We start from the raw sequence: 23,158 nt of genomic DNA on the forward strand, positions 1-23,158 counted from the left end.
TACTTTTTTGTAATACTGGAGATTGACAGATGAGCTGGGGTACTGGGGATTGAACCCAGGGGCACTTAACCATTGAGCCTTATCTCCACACCTTTTTTTTTTTTGAGACAGGGTTTCATTAAGTTGCATAGGGCCCTTACTAAGCTGCTGAGGCTGACCTCGAACTTGTGATCCTCCTGTCTCAGCTTCCCAGGAGTCACTGGAATTACAGGAGTGAACCATTGCAACCACCTCCCAAATAGTTCTTCCTTTCTGTTTTGCTCTTTTCAGCGTGTTGGAGTTGTCTTCACTCTAGCTCCACTATGCTAGCAGTGGCTTTAATAATTTCATGTGTCCAAACATGACAACTTCCAGAGGGGAGAAAGTATATCTTTGTTTTATATGATTTTAAGTGCAAATAAACCTGTTCAAGAAGTTCCCCAACAGGCTTCCTGGCACACTTGATTGTTGCACTTTATTATTTCTAAACCAGTCTTTGTCAGGAGAGATGAAACCTTTATGGTTGGCTTGGATCAGTCAGAGTATACTCTTCAGGGCTGAGGCTGCAGCTACACTTCCTGAAATATATGCCTGCTCCAGACACCTGAACATAAGTTTACTTCTTTTAAAAAGGATCATATACCAACAGTATCTGCTGTACAGGAATTGCAAAGGATACTTCCAATCAGATTTCCCGCTTTAATAATTTATTTTAATTTTGTGTTAAAATTTTTTATTCATCCAGAAAAAAAAATGCAAATGCTAACAGTATTTTTCAGTTCATTCTTTGAGACCATTATTACCCTGTTACCAAAACCTAATAGATACCTCACAAGAAAAGGAGACTCCAGACTGGTAGTTCTTATGAATATGAGACTTAATAGACTGAACAGAACTCTGAAGCAAAATAGTAGCAAACCAAATCCAGCAATGTAGAATTTTATACCATGACCAAGTAGGATTATCCCAGAAATGGAAGATTGACTTAACATCCAAATCAATTAATGTAATACACCATGTCAATAGAATAAAAAAGGCCACATGATCATCTCAATAGATGCAGAAGAAACATTTGACAAAACTCAGCATCCTTTCATGATAAAAATACCCAGAAAACTAGAAATAGAAGGGAACTTTCTCAGCCTGATAAAGGGCATCTACAAAAATCTGGCAACTAAAATTGTATTTAATCATGAAAGAGTGAATGTTTTCCCATTAGATTAGGAACAAGATAAGGATGTCTGCTTGTGCTACTTCTATTCAGCTTGGTGCTAGGGGTTCTAGCTAGATCAATTAGGCAAGAAAAAAAAAAGACATCCAGATTGGAAAGAAAAATCAACACGTCATAAATAACAGGATCATCTATATAGAAAATGCTAAAGGAATCTACTAAAGAATTATAGAACCAATAAATGAGTTTAACAGAGTTTCAGGATACAAAGAAAATGAATTATATTTCTGTACACTCGAAATGATCTATCTGACATGAAATTAAAACAATTTCATTTATAATAGCATCAAAAATAACAAAATAATTTAGGAATAAATTTAATAAAAGGAGTACAAAACATTCTCTGAAAACTGTGAAACACTTCTGAAATTGAAGATTAAATAAATGAAAACCAGCCAATGTCCATGGATCAAAAGACAATATTGTTAAGAAAGCAGTCCTCCACAGATTGTTCTGTGAGATAATCCTTGGGATAGACAATCCCAGCTGACTTCTATAGAAGTTGACTTCTCTGTAGAAATTTCAAATAATTGAAAAGGTACAAGGGACCCAAAAGAGCAAAAACAATCTTGAAAAAAGGAAGATGAAATAAAAAGAGTCACCTGATTTTAAAACTTTCTGCAGTCTAGGCAGTAATCTAGACAGTGTGGTACTGTCATAAGCATAGGCATAGATCAGTGGAATGTAGTGGGGAGTTCATATGTGTCTATATATGGTCAATTGATTTTAACAAGAGTAACAAGGCCATTCAGTGGGGAAAAGAATAGCCTATTGAACAAATTGTGCTAAAATAACTGGATAGCCACATGTAAAAGGAATACATTTCTGAATATGCTGCAATTGGAATGAAGGTCTGTTCAGAGCCAAAACTTTGCTAATCAACAACACATGTAAAAAGCCTTTAGATATATGCACAAAGATGTCAAGAGACAGCCTAATTTAATATTTGTTTAAACACATTAATTTGACAACATGAGTGAATATTTTGGTAGGAGTCCTCAAAGAATTAAAATTCTAAAATGTTTGATTATGTGCATTTTGGAAATAATTTGCATACCATAAAATTCACAATTTTTAAAATGTACAGTTTGAAGTTTTTAGTAGACTCCTAATGTTGTGCAATTTTTATTATTAATTTAGAATATTTTTATCACTTCAGAAAGAAACTCTGTACTCATTAGCAGTCATTTCCCACTTATCCTACACCATCTCCTGGCAACTAGTAATCTACTTTTTGTTTATTTACATATCAAATATGTGTATTTTTTAAGCTACAAGTTTAAAATAGTTAAAAATATCCAGGAATTAAGTTGTAATCAGTTGGGAAACAATTTGAGCATTTATATTTTACAGTATTCAACTTTAAGGGATTTTAGATAGTTCATGTTTCTTAAAAAAATTTTTACTAATCATTCCTTGTTGGATATTTAAGATGTTTAAAATTTTTCACTATTAATGCTGTAATGAAAATCTTTGTTGCTAAATCTTCAGGTTCCTCCATGCTTATTTATTTAACATTAATTCCTAGAATTTGTATGCCTAGTTAAAATATTAGGTACAGTTTTGCCAGGGGTGGTGGCACATGCCTGTAATCCCAGTGACTTTGGAGGCTGAGGAAGAGGACTTCAAGTTTGAGGCCAGCCTCAGAAACTTAGACCCTTTCTCAAAATTAAAAGGACTGGGAATGTAGCTCAGTGGTAAAGCACCTTGGGTTTAATCCCCAGTACTGGGGGAAAAAATTAGATGTAGTGCTAATTTCTTTGAATAAATATTGCCAGATTATATTTCAGAACATTTACACTGATTTTCACTCAAATAAGTAATGTAACAAAGGCTCGTATATTTTAAATTATAATGCAGTAAATAACTAAATTTAATATTTTTCATATAAGGTAGTATCTGCTTTCCAACTGAATGTTTACTTAACTAATTTTTGGGGGGTTGAGTAACAGGAGTTGAACTCAGGGGCACTTGACCACTGAGCCACATCCCCAGCCCTATTTTGTATTTTATTGAGATTTGGGGTCTCATTGCGTTGCTTAGCCTTGCTTTTGCTGAGGCTGGTTTTGAACTTGCAATCCTCCTGCCTCAAATTCCTGAGCTGCTGGGATTACAGGTGTGCGCCATCACACCTGGTTTACTTAACTAATTTTGAGAAGTGCTTTCTGCTCAGCAGTTTAGAAACTTTGCAGTGAATGTAAGCACTAATTTTAAAATCAAATGTACTTGAAATAATACCTGAAATAGGTAAAGCTACTGTGCTACCAACTTGTATCCCAAGTCCTAAACAAAGGACTCTTTTAAAAATATTTTAAAAATATATTGTACATTAGTTGTAAACTGCTTATATATGTAACTGGTTCATAGTTGTTCATAGAATGAATCAAACCTTCGGGCTTCATCAAGTTACCTATTTTAGTTTTTAAAAACTTCTGAATTTTACTTTTCCCTTTATACCCACTGTTAACACTTTTTGAGGAAGGAGGGAATTTACTCTAAATTGAGGAAATGAATTGGGTAAAAATGCGGCAGTGGTAATGCCCAGAATGTGTTCTGGCAATTGTAATTATTTGGCTGGAGTTATGATAAGTATAGAGTGAAAAGGAGATAGTAGGATTAAATTTGTGTCACAAGAGACAATTTAAAAGTGGCGTTCCATATTTCTTTGTGGTAGAAAATATCCTGGAGGTTAGGGAAGGACTGTATTGCAATTTGAGGAAAGGGTTAGTATTTTGTTCTCTTTGGCATGTCCTTTTTTAACCTTGATTATATAGGTTTTTCTTATCATATCAGTTTAAATTATATCGGGTTTTTAAGAGATATGTTAGTGTACTGAAGGATCTCCCCTAGGGATGTTTGGAGGGAGGTGAGCACACATACACCCTTGCCTCTGCTGGTTTGTTTTTTCAGTGCCAGGAGCCTTATCGTACTCTGACCAGTGGTTCCCAGCTGATAGTGGCAAATTCCAGGAGACTGTGGAAATTGGCATAGGATTCCTGAATTCACATTTATTTCAAACAGTTAACTTAAATAAATCTGATAGAGATATGTATTAGTGTTTTTCAGATGTAATTACCATAGATAAATAAAATTAATTTAAACATAACTACCTAGTTCACAATAATTTATGCTATTTTGTGTTTTCTCAGTGGATACCAGAACAAGGTCTATTATGTGGGAGTATTGAAATTATTTCAGGGTTAAAGAGGGTTTGTCATACATCAGAAAAATAAGCATCACCTATACTAAACATGTCTTTTCTCCTAAAAGAATAAAATTGTGATTTAGACTCTTGAAACAGTTGGACAAATTTCTGACTGGTTTAACATTGTAAAATGCATACCTAATTATTCATGCAGAAAATTAACCATTACTGTTGGATACCATGAAAACTGGCTAAAAATTTGAAAAGGGGAACATTATGGTCAAACTTTTACTCAATAAGGACTATAGTTTTTTTTAAATTTCAAGTCTGCTTCCTGCTGTAATTTAGAGAAGGTAACAATTTAAACCGAAACCAGGTTGATTAATGTCTGCTCAGTAAGGAAGGGAAAGCCAATTTAAATAATTCAAATCAAGTCTTTGATACTCTTGAATATATTACTAAAGCACTAGGTAAAGGGAGTTAGATAGATTTTTTTTTTTCGTTTTCATTTTTTGGTACTGGGGATTGAACCCAAAGGCACTTTACCACTGAGCCACATTCCTAGCCCTTTTTATTTTAAATTTTGAAACAGGGCCTCTCTGAGTTGTTGAGGCTGGCCTTGAACTCACAATCATTCTGTCTTAGCCTCCTGTAGATAGATAATTTTTAAAGGTTTGCAGATTTAGTTAATGACTTCATTTGGACCATGCCAGAGAATTTCTGGATTATCTTTAGAGTTGTCTTATTCCTTACAACACTCTGTGTCCCCTGGCTTTCCCATTTTCCTGATGGAGAGAACTGAGGCTTAGAATGTAACTTGCATCAAGATTATCCAACTAGGATGAGTGTACCTTGGATTTCATTCAGTGATCAAATGACCCAATGGCAATGTTCCCCTGCTTCAATTTTAAGAGGATATTTGTTTGTATGCATTTCAGACTGAACAAGAATTCCAACCAAACTTTCAAGAATCCTGGGGAAATTTTTCCTCTGCAGTTTTATTATGGTAAAGCTATACTACTTTAACCATTTTTAAAAGTAAAATTTGGTGGCACTATATTATCAGTGGTATATGACCACCACCACTATTCATTTCCTGAACTTTTTCATCATTCCAAAAGAACTATACCCCTTAACAATAACTTGATATTTTTCCCTCTCCACAGCTTTTGGTAACCCCTGTTTTACTTTCTGTCCCTGGAAAGAAAATATTTTTTAATGAGAAAGTTTTGTTGATGTTAGATGATCTAGATTAACTTGTACTTTCTTTGTACAGTATTAATTATAACTGAATTTCTTATGAACAAGAAGTACCAAGTACTTCAATGCAAATTAAAAGTTATTTTTGCCTTCTTTGTCTATTCTATTTTAAATAAAGCATTATAATTATATATGTTAAATACAGAAGATTTCCTTTTTTTGTTTTATTAAATGTAAACAAATGGTGTTAAGAGAAGTTCTTTTTTTTTTTTTTCTTTTTTTTGAGCCTTACCAAACAGCTTTTTATATGGTGTGTTCTAGTTAGAGGTCCTAAGTTGCATTATAGTCAGTCAAAATTGCCTTTGCAATTAAATTCCTCAAAATGGTAGCATATCCAAGAGATGATTATGTTTTTGCCAACCTGCATAAATTTGTATCATGTTCTCCTGGCTGATAGTTGTCACATGATTTAAGTCAAGCTTTTTAAAGGAGAATAGAATGTAATTATTGTTCATATTCTATTAGTACTAGTTACTGGGAGTTCTGTGCTTTGGTTACATCCTGGGATTTGCCTTTGTTATGTTGTTGTTCCATTTACCCTTGAGCTTGTGAAAAACCTAACACTCAGGTTCACCTATTTTACTGTGACCTTGGGATGAAAGTGTTTCAATGCTCCCTTGTTGCATTCCTGCCTTTACTTAGTTTTTCCTGAGTATTCCTTATTTTCTTACTAGCTCATGGAGTCATTTCAGAAGATATCGTCAACATTTTATAGCATTTTCAGTGACAGGGTCAGTTCTCTCACTGTTGGAAGTATCCTTAGACATTTTCTAAACAAATTCACTTACCCTGCCTAGTAAATAATAACAACAGTGATAGGAACATGAGTTTTCCCTTGGCTAGCCACCATGTATTCTTGTTTCATTCTTCTAAATCAGTGTCCATTTCAGAACTGGTTGGAAGAATTTTGAATACCAACTGCTATAGCTTGCCTTCATCTTCTGATGGTACTGAAGGAGCCATGGTTGTGGGTAGGCTGGATATGAACCAAAATATTCACTGTTCTAGTCCCAAAGGGGATTCAGTTAGTTGGATATTTGTTGAGCTTTCTTGTCACTTTTTTTTTTTTAATTCAAAGACACTTTTTCTGACCTTGACATTACTGAGGTGTCCAGAGAGCAAGGAACATTATCTGTATCTATATTTATCGTATGTGTGAGAAAAAGAAAACAGATGGGAGCATTGCTATTTAGTTTGAACAATTACCATTTGTGAGTTTTGGCTTTCTACCCTCTAAGTCCTCTTCTGTTTGTGAGCCCAAAGGTTTTGGGTTTAGCCATCTTTTCTTCTCTCTGGGTTATCTTAGCATACCATCTTGAGTGGAGATTATTCCCAAATTGCTCCCTCTAGCTCAGCTCTCTTTCCAAGCCTTGAGACCCATATGCCTAACTGCTGAATGGACATTTCCACTTATTTGTCCCAGACACTTAATCCCTCTCATGAGACATGAAAGCAAAGCAACCTCTGAGTTCTCATCACTTTTCTTTGTCCTTATGGCCATTGTCCTGATCTGGACCTTAATCTCTTCTGTATTAAGGCAACAACCTTTTTACAGATCTCCCTGAAGACTGAAGTATTCCACTGTGCTACACCTTTCCATACAGCAGGACATAAAGTACTTTTCACAAAATGCAATGTGTTGCATTTTATACTAGATAAAGTCCCTCGGGATCCCCTTTTTCTTTGAATACAATTCAGTTTCCTTAATAAGATTGACAAAAATCTTTATTACTTCTCTAGTCTCAACCCCCTTACCACTTCCCATTTTACACTTTAACTGTATTAAACTTTCTTTGAAATTCACTTTTATTGAGGTATAATTTACACACAATTTGATGAATTTTAACAATATGTACACCCTTGCAGTTAATATCCCAGTCAAGATATGTACTCTTTAGTCACCCAAAAGGTTCCTTGGGTCCTTTTGCAGTCAGTCCCTCCAGCTCCTGCCTCAGGTAGCCACTGAGCTGATTTCTATCACTGTGCAAGAGTTGTGCCTTTTCTAGAACTTCATATAAGAGGATCATACTAAATGTACTCATTTTCTGTCTTGACTTAGCACAATGCATTTGAGATTTATCTACAACATACTTTAGTAGTTTGTTTCATTTTTTTTTTTGCTGAGTAATATTGTATGGATGTGCCATAATTTATCCATTCTTCACTTGATGGATGCTTCTGTTGTTACCATCTTTGGTTATTATGCATAAAGCTGTTATGTACATTTATGTTCAAGTCATTTTTTGAATGTATATTTTCATTTCCATAAGAGTTCTTTCTAATTGCTCTACATCCTTCCCAACACGGGATATTGTGAGTCCTCTTAATTTTAACCATTCTGTGGGTATGTTGCAGTATCTTGTGTTACAAGTAGCATTTGTCTCATAATTAAATATGTTGAGCACCTTTTCATATTTCATTTTAGCTTTTTGCACATCTATTTTTGACTTGTCCAAATCTTTAGCACATTTTAAAAAATATTTAGTTTTTGGTGGACACAATTATTTTTATGTGGTGCTAAGGATTGAACCCAATGCCTCATGCATGCTAGGTGAGCACTCTACTACCAAGCCATAATCCCAGCACATATTTTTAAATTGGGGTCTTTGCCTTAAACTATCAATAATTTTTATACACAGGTGTGTGCGCGTGTACGTGCACACACACACACACACACTTTGGATACAAGTTCTTTGTCAGATTTATGTATTACAGATATATTGTTAGAACCTATGCTTTGCCTTTTTATATCTAACACTGTCTTTTAAAGAACACAAGTTTTTAATTATAGCAAAATCCAATTAGCACATTTTTTTCCCATTATGATTAGTATTTTTGTGTCTGGAAACCTTTACTTAATCCAAGATCAAAAATATATTCTCGGGGGCTGGGGTTGTGGCTCAGTGGTAGAGTGCTTTCCTCACATGTGTGAAGCACTGGGTTCAATTCTCAGCACCGCATATAAATAAATGAATAAAATAAAGGTCCGTCAACACTAAAATATATTTAAAAAATATATATATTCTCATTTTTAAAAAATTTTAGTAAATGACCCATTTTGATTTTTTTTAATATTATAAGATTGAGTATTGTGGGTTTTTAAAATATAGTATTCATTGTATATTTAATTTTATGTTTTAGTAGTTTTCATTTATTTATTTTCCCTTGGATTTCTTTGGCACCTTTGTTGAACATTAGTTGAGCACATAAATGTAATGTGTTTCTTGACTCTATTCAGTTCTATTGATTGAAATGTCTCTATGCTACACTATTTTGGATTGTTGTAGCTTTTTATATAAGTCTTAAAATCAGGTAAGAGACAAGATTGGACACTCCAATCTTGTGTCCCCACCCTCCAAAAAAATAAATAAATAGAAGTTTGACTGTGCTAGTAGTTTTTAATTGACACATAAAATTAGAATTCGCTTGTGAATTTCTATTTTAAAAGCCTGCTGGTATTTTAATTGGGATTGTATTGAATTTATGGATTATTTTGAGCAAAATTGACATTTGACAACACTGTTTTCCAGTCCATAACATGTATTAGTTCCCTAGGACTGCCAAAAGAATGTATCAAAAACTAGATAGTTCAAAACAACAGAAATTTGTTTCTCAAAAATTTACTGGCCAAAAGTCTTGAAATCAAGGCATCTCTCAGGGTGGTGCTCTCCAAAGGCTGTAGGAGGAAACCTCCTTTGCTCTTTCAGTTCAGGGTGGCTGACAGCAATCCTTGGCTTTCCTTACTTTGAAGAAGCACCCCTTCAGTCCCTGCTTTTATTTTCACATGGCCTTTCCTCTGTGTTTCAGTGTCTATGTCTAGATTTCCTGCTTCCTTACAGAACACTAGTCATACTAGATTTAGAGCCCATCCTAATCTAGCATGTTCTCATTTTAATTTGATTACATTTGCAAAGACCCTTTTTCCAAATAAAATCATATTCAAAGGTACCTCAGGGTCAGATTGTTTTTGTTTGTTTGTTTGTTTTTGTTTTTGTTTTTGCAGTGTGGGAGATGGAACCCAGTGCCTCACATAAGTTAGCAAATGCTCCACTATGAGCTACATCCCCAGTCTCAGAATTAGGATTTTGACAGTATCTTTTGGGGAAACACAATTCAACCCCACAGCAACTTGATGTGTTTCTCCATTTATTTAGATCTTTAATTAATCTCTAAAATATTTTAAAGTTTTCAATGTACAGATCTTGCACATATTATTCTCTTAAGTTTATCTGTATGTATTTTATATTTGTGGATGTTTTTCCAAGTTGTATTTTTAAAATTTCATTTTTCAATCTTTTTTATGGTATATAAAAATACAGTTGACATTTTTATATTGACCTTGTGTCTCTTGACCTCGATAAATTTTATTAGTTCTAGTAGCTTTTTAATAGAGTCTAGGATTTTCCACACAGTTATGTTGTCTGCAAATAAAGCTACTTTTCTTCCTCCTTTCCAATTTGTATGTCTTGTGTTTCTTTTTCTTGCTTTAATGTGTTGGCTTTGACTTTTAATATTGTGTTGACTGGTAGAGCAGACATTCTTACCTTGTTCACAATTTTAGGGCAAAAGCATTTAACCTTTTATTGTTAAGCATGATGATAGCTGTAATTTTCCGCAGATGTCCTTTCTCAGGGAAGGAACTTTTCTTCTATTCCTAGTTCAGTAACAGTGTTTATTATAAATGAGTATTGAATTTTGTCAAATGATTTTTTTAAAAAATCAGTTGAGCTCAGAGTATCATTTTTAATTTTTATTCTTTTAATGTTGAATCACATTTATTATTCTTTTGAATGTTAAATCAATTTTGGATTCCCAGAATAATCTCTACTTTCGATAATGTATTTCCTTCTTATATATTATTGGATTTTATTTAGTAATAATTTTTAAGAATTTTGTGTCTGTGTTTATAAGGGATATTATTTAGTCTGTGGTTTCCTTTTTTTTTAATGTCATTATCTGGTTTTGGTATCAGTTGATTTTCATTGATCTTGGTGTAGTTTTCATTGTTTTTCCTGTATGGAGTTAATTGAACTGCTTTGAATTGTAGATTGATAGTTGTCATCACATATGAAATTTGGGGGCCATTATTGCTTCCATGGTGCTTACTACCTTTTCCTCTTGGGAGCCTTAATAACTGTATGAAACTACTTGATATTACCCCACAGGTTTAGATTCCCCTTACCCTTCTCTCTATGCAGCAGTTTGGATAATATCTAATGATCCTTTCTTTTGTAATGTCTTAACGGTTATGGTTAAGCCCAACTTTGAATTTTTTATTTTTAGATATTATATTTTTCAGCTATAGATAATTATTATTTTTAAGTTTCAATTTTTTTGACATGTGCATATTTTCCTTTAAATCTATGGATATACTAATAATATTTTCAAATCCTTGTCTACAATTCCATTATCTTGATCAGAGGTTTTTTTTTTTGGTGCTGAGGATTGAACCCAGAGGCATTTAACCACTAAGCCACATCTCCAGTCCTTTTTAAATTTTGAGACAGGATCTCGTTAAGTTGCTTAGAGCCTTGTAAATTGCTGAGGCTGGCTTTGAAAAACTTGTTATCCTCCTGCTTCATCCTCCCAAGCCTCTGGGATTATAGGTGTGTGCTACCATGCCTGGTGATTAGTTTGTTTTTATTGGCTGATTTTTTCTCCTCCAATTTGAGGTCATGTTTTCTAGTTTAGTCTTTATTTAATTGTAAATTTTGATTTTTTTCTTTAAAAAAGCATCTTGAATTTTGATCTGGTAGGCAGTATAGTTGCTTGCAGATGTATTTGATTGTCTTGGCATTTTATAAGCTTTGTTAGTGTGGTTCTACAACAGTGCTGTCTGATAGAACTGCACTGACAGGCTAGTTTTGCCTTCTTCTCATTAAGGTATGGCATTTCTGTGATCTCCTTGGAATGTCTCAGGTATTCTGTGAGATCTCCTTACTGTGGGTGGTTGGGAATCACATTATTTTCCATCCCTATTGTAGTGATTCTTATCCTTTTCCTGCCCTCATGGAGTCTTATTCTACACATGCCCAGTTTGTATTCAGCCATAGACTCAAGGGGACTCACCTTCAAACTTCTAGAGCTCCTTGTCTTCACAGCTCTCTCCTCTCTGGTATTCAGCCCTGCAAATTACAGACAAGAGTGGGTGCATTAGAGGTGATATGGTTGTACACATCAGCCCTGCAGATTTCAGAGACCTCAACCTAACTGAACTCCATTCTTTTCTTATCTCCTCACTTTGTGGGACTGCTGTGCTTTGAAGGATTCTCTGCTTTACTTCTAGGTGTGGTGACTGCTTACAGGGGAAACCAGGACAGTCATGGGCCTCACCTTGGTTTTTCTCCCCTTCTCTCTGGGAACCAAGCCCTGTTGTGGTTTAACATCTAAAAACAGTGTTTCATATTAAAAGCATAGCTGTGTAATTGTTTATGATGGGAAAACTAGGCCAATACCAGTTACCGTATAATTTACGGAACTTTGTTTATATTTTAGTGGCCACGATTTAGCTTACCTTTGATAATTTGAACACATTGCTTTTTCTGCCTTGAGCTCTTTTTCCTACCTTTTGTACCTGATAAACACTCATCATGTCAGGGTCAGATTCTGTCATTTTTTTCCTAGTAGTTTTCCTTCATGCTACCAAATCTAGGTTAGATGCCATACTTGCCATACTCATAACCCTGAACATTTGCTTGTAATTGTAATTACTTGTTGTATCCCCAGGGCCTAACACAATGAGGATCTCAAAATCAATCTCTCACTCTTTCTCCATGCAGTCGTAGATATGGAGATGAAATGTACTGAAGTGCTTTAAGTAAACTTTTTTGTGCTTCTTATTTGATTACTTTGGAGAGGGTGGCAACTATTGGCCAATGCCATTCTTATTCAGAAATTTTCTTTTTAAATTTGCATATTTCTTCAGAGATTACTATTTTTGTTCTGTAATGTCTGTCATAAATATTTTTGTGTATACTTACCTACAAATAGTGGTGTGTTCATAATAATTTTAAAAGGGAAGTTTTTTCCCCCAGTTTACAAATAGGTCTCATTAAAAAGTATTTCTCAGCTGGGTGCAGTGGTGCACGCCTGTAATCCCAGCAGCTCAGGAGGCTGAGGCAGGAGGATCAGGAGTTCAAAGCCAACCTCAGCAAAAGCGAGGGGCTAAGCAACTCACAGTGAGACCCTGCCTCTAAATAAAAGGGAATGTGGCTCAGTGGTCAAGTGCCCCTGAGTTCAATCCCTGGTACAAACAAACAAACAAAAAAAGTATTAAAATAAAAACCTGTAACTACTTAGTTGTCACAGTAGCTTTGAATAAACCAATATGGTGAGGTCTTATGTGGTATGTGGAGGTATATGCACTGTCTCATTGAAGAGCCTTTAATATTAATAGTTTTCTTATAAAGACTTCTTTGATTATTGAATTGAAGAAAATATGTTTATGTTGTGATAATCTTATCTTTTACTTATCAGAAAAGAATATTTTCTTTTTAGTTTCCATTTCATAGAGGTGTGAGTAATTGCATTTTATTTTAATATTCCTAATAGAAAGATTTGTTGTGAATTTGGTTCAATTTTGCATTAAGTTTAAAATTGAAATTGTCAGCACACAATGAAATTATGAGCTGTCCTTATAGTATTGTAGAATCTTAGAACTAGCAGAGATCTTGAGAGTCATTTGTGCTAACTTGCCCCATAAGCTCCTTGATGGAGACGAGTTTGAGGCAGTTCTTTTCAGTTTTCATGGTTCTAATTGTAGAAAGTTGCTAGAAATTGTAGTAAGTTCCTACGGTGGTAATGTTGTTCTATTTTCCATAAACAATTGAACATTAGTCTTACAGCTCTGTCTTCTATAATTTCAAAGAATTAAGCTGCTGCTTCTTACTTTGCCTTACAGCAGTTTAATACCTATTTTGTCTCTTCTTATTCTTTGCCTGAAGCATCTCAGTTGTAAATCTCATAGATAGTATTCCTATCTGCATTTTAAAATGTTCAGTATATATGCATCTTCAATAGTACTGTTCAGAACTGAATTCAGTGTTGTAAATGTGGCGGGTATTAAGGACAGTAGTGCTTCCTTGGCTTGAATACTTAACTGACTCTCAGTGCCTTCTAAGATTACCTTCACCAATTGTCTCTTATTGACCTAGAATTTAAACATGCTGGCTTTTTTTTTTTTTTTTTTAAGAAATTAAAAAAACCTTAACAATTTAGCCAGGTGTGGTAATGTGTGCCTATAGTCCCAGCTCTACTATAGGAAGATCCCCTGAGCTCAGGACTTCAAAGCCAGCCAGGGCAACATAGCAAGCAAAACTGTGCCTCTTAAGAGTCTTAAGGCCTTTGAACTGAGCTAGCTGGGCATTACAAACCCTGTTTCTTAAAAAACAAGCAAAGAGGGGTTGGGGTTATAGCTTAGTGGTAGAGCGCTTGCCTATCCTGGGTTCAATCCTCAGCACCACATAAAAATAAATAAAAATTGTGTCCATCTACAACTAAAAATTTTAAAAAATCCAAATAAACAACAACAAAAACTTCAAATTTTAAAACCCATTTCTATTTTTCTATGCATACACAATTTATTTCTGTCAAAATGTAGGCAAAAGCTTTTTAGTTAATTTTGTAATTCAGCATGCTGATTTATCCTTTATATTTTGTATGCATATTTGATATACTTTTGTCTGAGCTCCATTTTGGTGAATAAACTGTGGATCAGGACAGATCAAAAGCAAAATTCTGTTAGTTAACTCCAGATTGTTCTACTAGTTGGACATTAGGTACTTATCTCTTGGTGTTGGTTGGGGCTCACATTGCACTTTTTTGTTCTTAAGCATGATACCAGAGACTTTTGTTTATAGCCTTGTTGCCGTTAAGGTATCCAAGCCTGTGACTTACAGTACACCATTGTGTGCTCCTTTTCTATGTTCAACCTCTGCAGTTATGGGCTTTACACTATTGTATTTTTCCTTTTGGAAATAGTGTCAATATTTTCCAGTGTGTTTTATGACAATTTTTTAGAGTTTTTAAGATATTATGAGCAGAGGTTTAACAAGCAGATCTTGTAAGTCCCTTGATATCATAGGGTGATGTTTTTCTGGATCAGAAGACTTGAATACTTGTGAAATGTCGAGGTGTTTTATTGCTTCCCAGGAGGAATCGCATACCTGTCTCCCTCAAGTATTGGGATACTGTATTATATACCAGAAATCTTAATTCACAGCTCTAAGTCAATGTGACAGAAGGTGAAGCTCTGGTTACCATATCTTTAAATTTTTTTTTTTTTTTTTTTTTGGTTAAAGAAGCTTTGCTTTTTCCTCAGTTTTATAGTTCTTGAAATTCATACTGTTTGAAAAATTACAAACCCTGTTTTTTTAATAAAATAAAGAAACACAGACTTTTACTGTGATTTATTTATTATTCAAATGGCCTAGAATCAAAGTGATAAAAGTACAGTTGGGGGTTTTTACTATAGTGTTCACATTTTTTATCATAAATTTTGTTATAATTTTCTACAGACACTATATTTGTATAGAGAACTCTGTGATAGGCTATTTCTGTCCATTGGATTCCAAAATTATAGACACTGATGTCAATGCAGATGAGGTTCGCCTAATTTGGTCAAGAGAGGGACATGCTGAGTCTCTATATGGGTAGTTAAAGGCCATTGCCAAGATTGACAGGTGTCCTGTGGGTGGCAGAGTCCCAGGGATAAATTTGCTCTTGGATTACTTCTCTTAAGAAACAATGATCAAAGTCATACCTTTTTTTTATTGATCAAACCTAAAATAGTTTGGTTTTTAACTTAGTTTTTCAGATATTAGCCTTATGAACCCCAGAAAGATAATAAAGTTTTATACTTTGTTCTTGTAGTACAACTTTGTTTTGGAAAGTTTAACTGTAACCTATGCAGTAATTTTGCTAGGATAATCAACTACTTATTATCTTGCTGTGTTTCACTAAGGATTTGAGACAATAATTAATACAAAAAAAGTTTATTAGTGTAAAAGAAGCAACTATTTGGCAACAGCCTTCGGGTTTTTTTTTTTTTTTTTTTTTGTCTTACTGAAAATTAAGGAGCCCTATAACTTATGAAGATAAGTTAGTACTAAGTATGTCTCAAAATAAGAAATGGTTTTAAAGCCATTAGGTTCATGACATTCAAAAAGTTAAGCATACTACTTTAAGAAAAATTGTGTCATCTGAGATTTTTGTAATATTTGAGTAATGTAAATGTGTCATTAGCAATGGAAACTTTGTGATTTTAGTGTGAACTCTTTTAATTTATATAGAAAAATTTCTGATCTGAGAGCATTTTGTTTCGATTATTTCTGTATTACAGTGTCAGAGATATAGTAGAAATCTGAGAACTAGATGCTGGGGAACCATCATAGGGAGCCAGCCTGTTAGCTGGTGTGGAAAATGAAAACTAAGAGCCTCGTCCTGCTAGGGGTCAGGGAAGGTTTCCCAGGCATCTAACTGGCATAGTGCAAGCTCCCCTCATGGACTGATGTGATTACAGTTAGGCTTGGAGTCGAGGTGAAGCTAGAGTGGTTAGGGCATTATCATTTTTAGATCTTAGATATTTTTAAAATTTGCTAAAATTTAAGGAAAGCCCACTCTGAGCTAGCTATTCCTTCACAGATATGTTTAACTTCTATGAAGGGGAGGAAAAGAAGACAGAGAGAGATGGTGATTTGCTCAGGGTCACTGAGCTCATGGCAACGAAGAAATAGACCTCACATTCATCTTCAAGCCCACTAGAGTTCTGAGATGGCAAAAATAATCTCAACAGAAATGGCGTGTAGCTCAGTGGAAGAGCACTTGCCTAGGAAGTATGAAGCCCTGGGTTCAATCCCCAGTACCACAAAATAAATCTCACCAGAACTTTGGGAACTGCCTTTCTTACTCTTTTATTTCTTCTCTGTATCTCAGTTTTAATTTCTCCCTTCTCTCCCTTTCAGTCCTTCTCTTTTAGGCTAAAATACAGATTCTTATGCTTACTCTTAGCCAAAAAGACATTTATAAAAATATCTTAAGTGTACAAAAAAACAGCAATTGTATTTGTGACAGTATTTGAGCAACTGATTGGAAAGGAAGCATGAAGAGAAGGGAAGCTAAGCATGATGGGAGTGGGCTGATTTAGAGTGTGCAACACAGGCCTAGTGGCAGAGAATGACCCTGAAGCCCTTGTTATCCACTGGCTCTGGCTGCACAACCTCCTACAAATGAGTATTGGGCTAAGACACACTCTGCTGCTTTGTCCTGTTCCCAGGCATCTTTGGAGTTTGACTGCTGAAACCATAGTGGCCTAGGGAGAATACTCAAAGACCCCAACACTGACATGTCAACCTGGTCTCATGACAAAATGAAAACATTGATTGGTGTAAGGATTAGCATATTAAAGTTTGTTAGTCCTGTAGCAAGAAGTGAAAAGTTTTCAGTTGAGGAAAATTTTGATTTAGATACGTAAATTTTTTTATGCTTCAGGTTGAAAGGTGTAGAATTCTTTTATTATCTTTGTATGAGGATTGGATAATGAAATTAGCATGAGTATTTGAACTACTCAGGCTCTATTCAAATATTTTAGAATCATCATTTGTTTACTGTGGATATGCAAATGGCTTTTGTCTCCTGATGGACTGCCTTCCATGACACAAGTCTCAGTCCCACGTGTGTAAGTTTAAGCTGTCCTCATCTCTCTCCTAGACCTCTGCAATGGAAGCTGAATTGCCCTAAAACACCTGCATTTACTGACTGAAGTAGTCTTTCTAAAATCAAGTCTGCTCAACTACTTCAGCAGGATGAAGACAGTACACCTTCATGAGGAGGCCTCTGGTGATTCACAGAGGTCTCGCCTGGGTTACCCACTGCTCCAGCCTTGTCTGGCCCTGCCCTCCTGCGCTCAGGTTGCCCTGGTCTTCTGTCTTTTCTACTTGCCTTCCTTGGTTTTGTCTCTTGGGCCCAGGCTCTTCTTTGGTCTGCAGGACCATTCTTCCCATCTTTTTCTATTCTTGCTCCGTAACAGGGAAGTTTCTGACACTCTGAAAACAAGTTCCTCACCTCTTAACTAGGTTAGACCCAGACTTTGTTGGCAGTTTCTGTGAACCTCATAGCTCTTGTTAAAATTGTAATTTCCAGTTTGTTTAATTTGATTACTGTAAATTCTAACTAAACAAGGGAAGGAGCTTTTTACTTAGGGCTTTTTTTCAATGATTTCATCCTTGCCATTGGGTACACAACCTGGCACATAGTAGCAGCTTAATAAATATGCTGAACCCTTGAATGAAAGTTCATAAAAGGCTTTTTCTCATCAATACTACCCAAGACTGTGTAATGAACTGCAGGCTTGTGAGGGGACAAAGCCATCTGCGTATCCACAGTACACAAATGATGATTCTAAAATATTAAAAAGAGACTGAATAGTTAGTAGCCGCCTACTACTATGGATGGTCATGAAGATGGGTGAGTAGAGGCACAGTCTGTGATTAGATGGCTCACTCAGTCACGAGAATAAGACTTATACCAAAAATGTTAAGATATTAATGAGATTCCCAAGTGGTTTTGAGAATAATATAATTTTAGTTATTTGAAAATGCACTATTAATAGCCTGATCTTTGTCAGTAAATCCTGAACGAGTGAATTATAATGTTAAGTAGCACAGAGAATATTTATGACAGCCTCTAACATTCATGAAGTGATTCTAGCTCCAAAGGAAATAAAAAGTTGAAGAAATTCAATGTTAGAAGTTGAAAAGAGTAAAATACATTAATATCTTCAAATGCAAGGATTATGTCTGTGAAACTGGCCTATGTGGAAAGAATGAGGAAATTTTTAGTCCTGCAAAGTATTTTTTGAAAATTGTTTCAAGATATTCTCTTAGTATTAAGATTGTAGGAGTGTTTGGGGCTAGCCTGAGATCCCTTCTGTCTATATTTTGGGAGATTGTTAGGTCAGCTAGGGTTTTCCCCCCTCTTCCGGCATTACTTAAGCTGTTGTACTCTAGCACTGGGGTTGTGGCATTAAGCATGCCATGGATAAGAAGCCTGGCTGGGCAATGCATTCTCAAAAGTCAGGTGCTTACTGTTGGAAGGCAGCTGCTTGAGGTTCAAGGCAGTTAGTGTCCCTCTCTTCTGCCTGGGGACAGCTGGTTGTTTATCAGACTCCTGAGAAGTCTTCCTTGCTCATTGCTCACTGGTAAAGGAGAGAGAGAGATTATGCAGCGGGCTTTTGATTGATTCAATGGGAATTACATTGATCTGGTGTCTGGCCTTGGTTCTTATAAAGTGGATCACTTCTAAGGTAGGCCATCTTCACTCTTAGGATTGTGGTATCAACCATTAATGTGCATATTTGATAGGAATAAAATAGGTAATTTTCTTCTCCTTTTGCCTCAGTTTCTATTTCTCTGATTGAGAGAGCCAGAGTTTTTTCTGCAAAAGGCTTAAAATTACTCTTTGCAATTTTTATTCTTACCTCACTTTATTTCTCTTCAAGTTTTTTTTTTAAATGGTGTTATTCCTGAGTATCAAAGTAGCTTTCTTCAGTTTCATTCCCTTAAAGAACTTTTTATGATTAAAGAAGTTCAACTTTAAGTTCATAAAATAGAATAATTTAGGCTTTTGGCTATACATATTTTAAACTTTTTTTTTTGAGAATGTTACTGATGCTTGACTATTCAACATATAATTATTGAGGATTTCTAAAAAAAGATAAGCATTTTAAAAACTGAACTCACCCTCTATCATATTCTCTTAAAGGTCTTTCTGCTGTTAAAACATATGCCTTAGCTATAATATATTGACAGAAGAGGAACTGTTTTTGAAGTTGAATTCTGAACATCAGGCTGCAGAAATTCTTGATGAAATGTTAGCTAGCTGGTTATTATTTAGACAAGAATAAAAAATAAGAAAATATTTAAGATTATACTATTTGAAATTATTTTTGCTTTACTTCTAAAAAGATTATATCTTTCATCCATTATGCCACTTTTTTCTTTCTGTATTAAGAAATTGAAAAGTATTAACATAAAATTTAAAAAGCTATCACTATTTTCTGAGTAACACTTTGCTGAGCAACATAGAGCTTTTATAAAGTTAATTTTCTTTTTCAACCAAGACTTTAATCCCTGCTGTGTAATATTCACATCTAAGCAAAAACATTTTAATTGTGTTTCTTACTTGGAGTGGTCTTCTTTTCTTAGTGAATATGATTGAAGCACAATATACTCAAATTAAAAAAAAATTCTGGTATATTAAAAGTTAAGAATGAATTTTATTGCATTGACAGTTATTTACTTGTTTTTAAAGGATTAGCTTGCCAGGTTATACAAGGAAGGTCAATTTCATGTTAATAATGCATTAGGTGAATTATGGATGTTTTTGGAGTCTGTACTTTTTAATGCATCACCAAAAATGTAGAAGAATGCTAATATTTTATTTTTTTAAAAAAAAAGAATAGGAAGTGGATCAATGCAATATTTGAATTCTTTGGGCATTCAAACTACAATGTGTTTTTCTAGTACATGTAAGATTAGTATATTCTGAAAATGCTCATTTTGCCTTGTCAGAAAAAACTGGTTTTAGAATTTTGGCTGTGCTTCATCTATTGCTTGTGTGATATCTTTTGGTATTGTTACCAAGCATTTTATTTAGTGCTACTGTGTTTAAGCCTTGTAGCCATTAGTTTACTAATCTGCAAAATGGGACTAATAAAGCCCACCTTATAGATTTCCTGTGAGAATTAAATGCGATATTGTATGAAAGCACCAGCATCATTTTCTGTTGTTACTTTTACCATGTAAGAAAATACACTTGTTTTTGTGAGCTAGATCATATAGTGGAAAACTGAACAAAGTAAAAACAATGTCATTTTAAATGTCTTTGCTGGGTTTTAAAATATCTGTCTGTAAAAGTTATGTATTAATGAATACTGGGAACAACTTTAACTCCTTTTCTCATTTACCTTCAAGTCAAATCTTTATGGAAGAATGGTTCACCCTGTTTCAAAGTGATCGAGTATTTTACCAGGGCCCACAGAACACCTATGAACATGGCAGTGAACCCTTCGGAACCTTAACTTTTAACTTGTTTATGCTGTGGCTGTCAGTTTCTGATTAGCTCAGCCTCGCCCATGCTTTGACCTATACTAGTTTGCTTTACAAGCTGTTCCCAGAATGGCTAAATTAGAAGAGTCACGAGTAGAAGCCTCAGTTATTTCCATTCACTGGTGAAGTGAGGTGGGAATGTGGATGGTAGCCCAGAATGCTTTGTGACTGATGTGTGACATAGGATTTTGATGAAATTTGTTTTACTATTTTTATTAAGAGTAAAATTTTGCTAGTATACATTTTTTGGTATTAAAAATTGTATTTTGCCTTTTAAACACAGTATTTGACCACATATTATCAGTATTTCTGACAGCTTTTTTGTTCATTTCATTTCAATTGAAAAGATTTAACCAATTTAAGGCTTCAGAGCAAGACCATCCTACTGATTTTTTTTTTTTTAATGACAGCAGAGTGCATTTTGATTCCTTGTACACAATTGCAGCACAACTTTACATTTCTGTGGTTGTACATGATGGAGCGTCACACCATATGTGCAGTCATACATGTACCGAGGGTAATGATGTTCATCTCATTCTACCATCTTTCTTGTCTCCATGCACCCTCCCTACCCTCGCTCCCCTTTGCTCAATCAAAGTTTCTCCATTTTTCCCATGCCTCCCCTCTCCCCGTTTGGATCAATGACCATCTTTAAAGAAATGTATGTTAAGTTTGTACAACAGTCTTGGTGTATAGAACACATATAATTTTTTAAAGCAATATGATTCTAACATGGAAGTAAAATTTTATTGTTTATTTTATTGTTCCATTTCATAATTTTACCAAAATGGATTATTTTAGATCACTTAGCAAGATAACTTAATAATATTAATCTTAACTTCTCAGTCATATTCATTAAGAAAAGAGGATGCTTGGATGTACGAAACAAGCATGTTCAGTGTTGTGCTTAGATGTGAATCTTACACACCAGGGCTTAAAATCTTGCTTGAAAAAGAACATTAGTGCATGATTTATCACTCAGGTTGTATTTGTTGATAGGTGTGTGTGTGTGTGTGTGTGTGTGTGTATGTGTGTTTATATGTGCACACACAGTGCTGGGGATTGAACACAGTGGCCTTGCGGATGCTAAGCATGTGTTCTACCACTGAGCTGCATCCTTGGCCCTTACATACCTATTTTCAAAGTCTGTTCTTTTAAAAACATTTTGTTTTAGTCTCATTTGGATTCATTTAGTAAAAACTGTTATGTACCTTTTTTTTTTTTTAATGATTTTTTTTTTTTTTTTTTTTTTTTTTTTTNGACTCCTACAGGGAGGACTGTGTCCTCAGCCCCTGGTACCATGCCACTACATACATCAGTACACCTCCAGAGAGTTCTTCTAACCATGAGGAAGCCTATGAAATAAATGAGACTTTAAACTTTCCTCAGCACACACTGCAGAAAGACAGGGAACTGGGCCCCAGAAGACTAGCTCACTGTGCTGGGCAGGACTCCTAGAAACCCCAGAAGGACAAGAGTCATTGCAATGACAAGTCTGGGTTAGAAAGCAAGGAAGTCTGGGACTCGGGACACTGCCTGTGACATGGACCTTTATTTTATTTCTTTGTATGTGGTGCTGAGAATCGAACCCAGGGCCTCTCACATGCTAGGCAGGCGCTCTTCCACTGAGCCACTCCCCCAGCCCCCTGTTATGTACCTTTTAAGCTAAGTATTTGTTGACCTGTCTTAAGGTAGTATTTTATCATTAACTGAATAACTTGAATATTTGCACATCCCTAAGAAATTTGTTAATATATACTAAAAATTAAATTCTACTTTCATTGCCAAGCTTTTGCTAAGATTAATATAGGTCTTAGCATCTTAATATCTAAATTAGTGATTATATGAGTCTAAAATCATTTGCCTTAAAATAAATTTACTATGCCATAGATAAATGATAATCTAGATTATTTATGTTCATTAGTTGGTTTTTGGTAGAATGGTATTCTATTTTATAGAGAAATGGTGTCAGTTTTTTTCATTGTTCTCAATATGTGAAGTAATAAATGAGAGTTTGCCTTCCTAATTAGTGGTTATTTTAGGAAATACCCTTCCTATATTAAAAAAATAATAATGCTGGCCACTCTTCTAAGAAGACTATTAGAGATAACAGCCTAAAATTTGTTTTCACAGGTTATTGAACTACATTGTCACTGGACATTACCAGATTGATAGGTACTGATCATGACAAACTATTATATAATGATATCTGTAGTTTCCATAATATGTTTGAATTGATAGAAATATTTATTTCCATATATGCCCTGTTCAGGATGTTAGACTTACCCCCTATTATAACAGTATTTAGGGGAGGCCCATAATGTAATGAACTAAATATCTCACGAAGGGGATTGGAACAGCAGTCAGGAGTGGCTCCTTTTAGCATCAAGTGATGTTAGTGGCTGTACACTCTGGAATATACAGTTTCCCATGAAATAG

The 23,158-nt window shown here is 34.8% G+C and overlaps 1 protein-coding gene across 7 annotated transcripts in view; it reads left to right on the forward strand.

The window, feature by feature from the left end:
• Pde7a (phosphodiesterase 7A) overlaps positions 1–23,158 on the forward strand; it is a 104,373-nt gene that overhangs the window by 31,453 nt on the left and 49,762 nt on the right. Inside the window, exon 1 of one of the 7 annotated variants that reach the window (XM_048782997.1) lies at positions 15,471–18,915. The exons of 5 other annotated variants lie outside the window; for them this stretch is intronic. In XM_048782997.1, coding sequence (XP_048638954.1) covers positions 18,856–18,915 — 60 coding nt within the window. In that variant the 5' untranslated portion in view covers positions 15,471–18,855. Of the gene's footprint in view, positions 1–15,470; positions 18,916–22,873; positions 22,895–23,158 lie in introns of those variants that run through there. One more of the 7 variants, XM_048782998.1, reaches the window with a different exon arrangement.

The sequence above is a fragment of the Marmota marmota genome, unplaced genomic scaffold (assembly GCF_001458135.2).
Source record: "Marmota marmota marmota unplaced genomic scaffold, marMar, whole genome shotgun sequence".
NCBI classification, from domain to species: domain Eukaryota; kingdom Metazoa; phylum Chordata; class Mammalia; order Rodentia; family Sciuridae; genus Marmota; species Marmota marmota.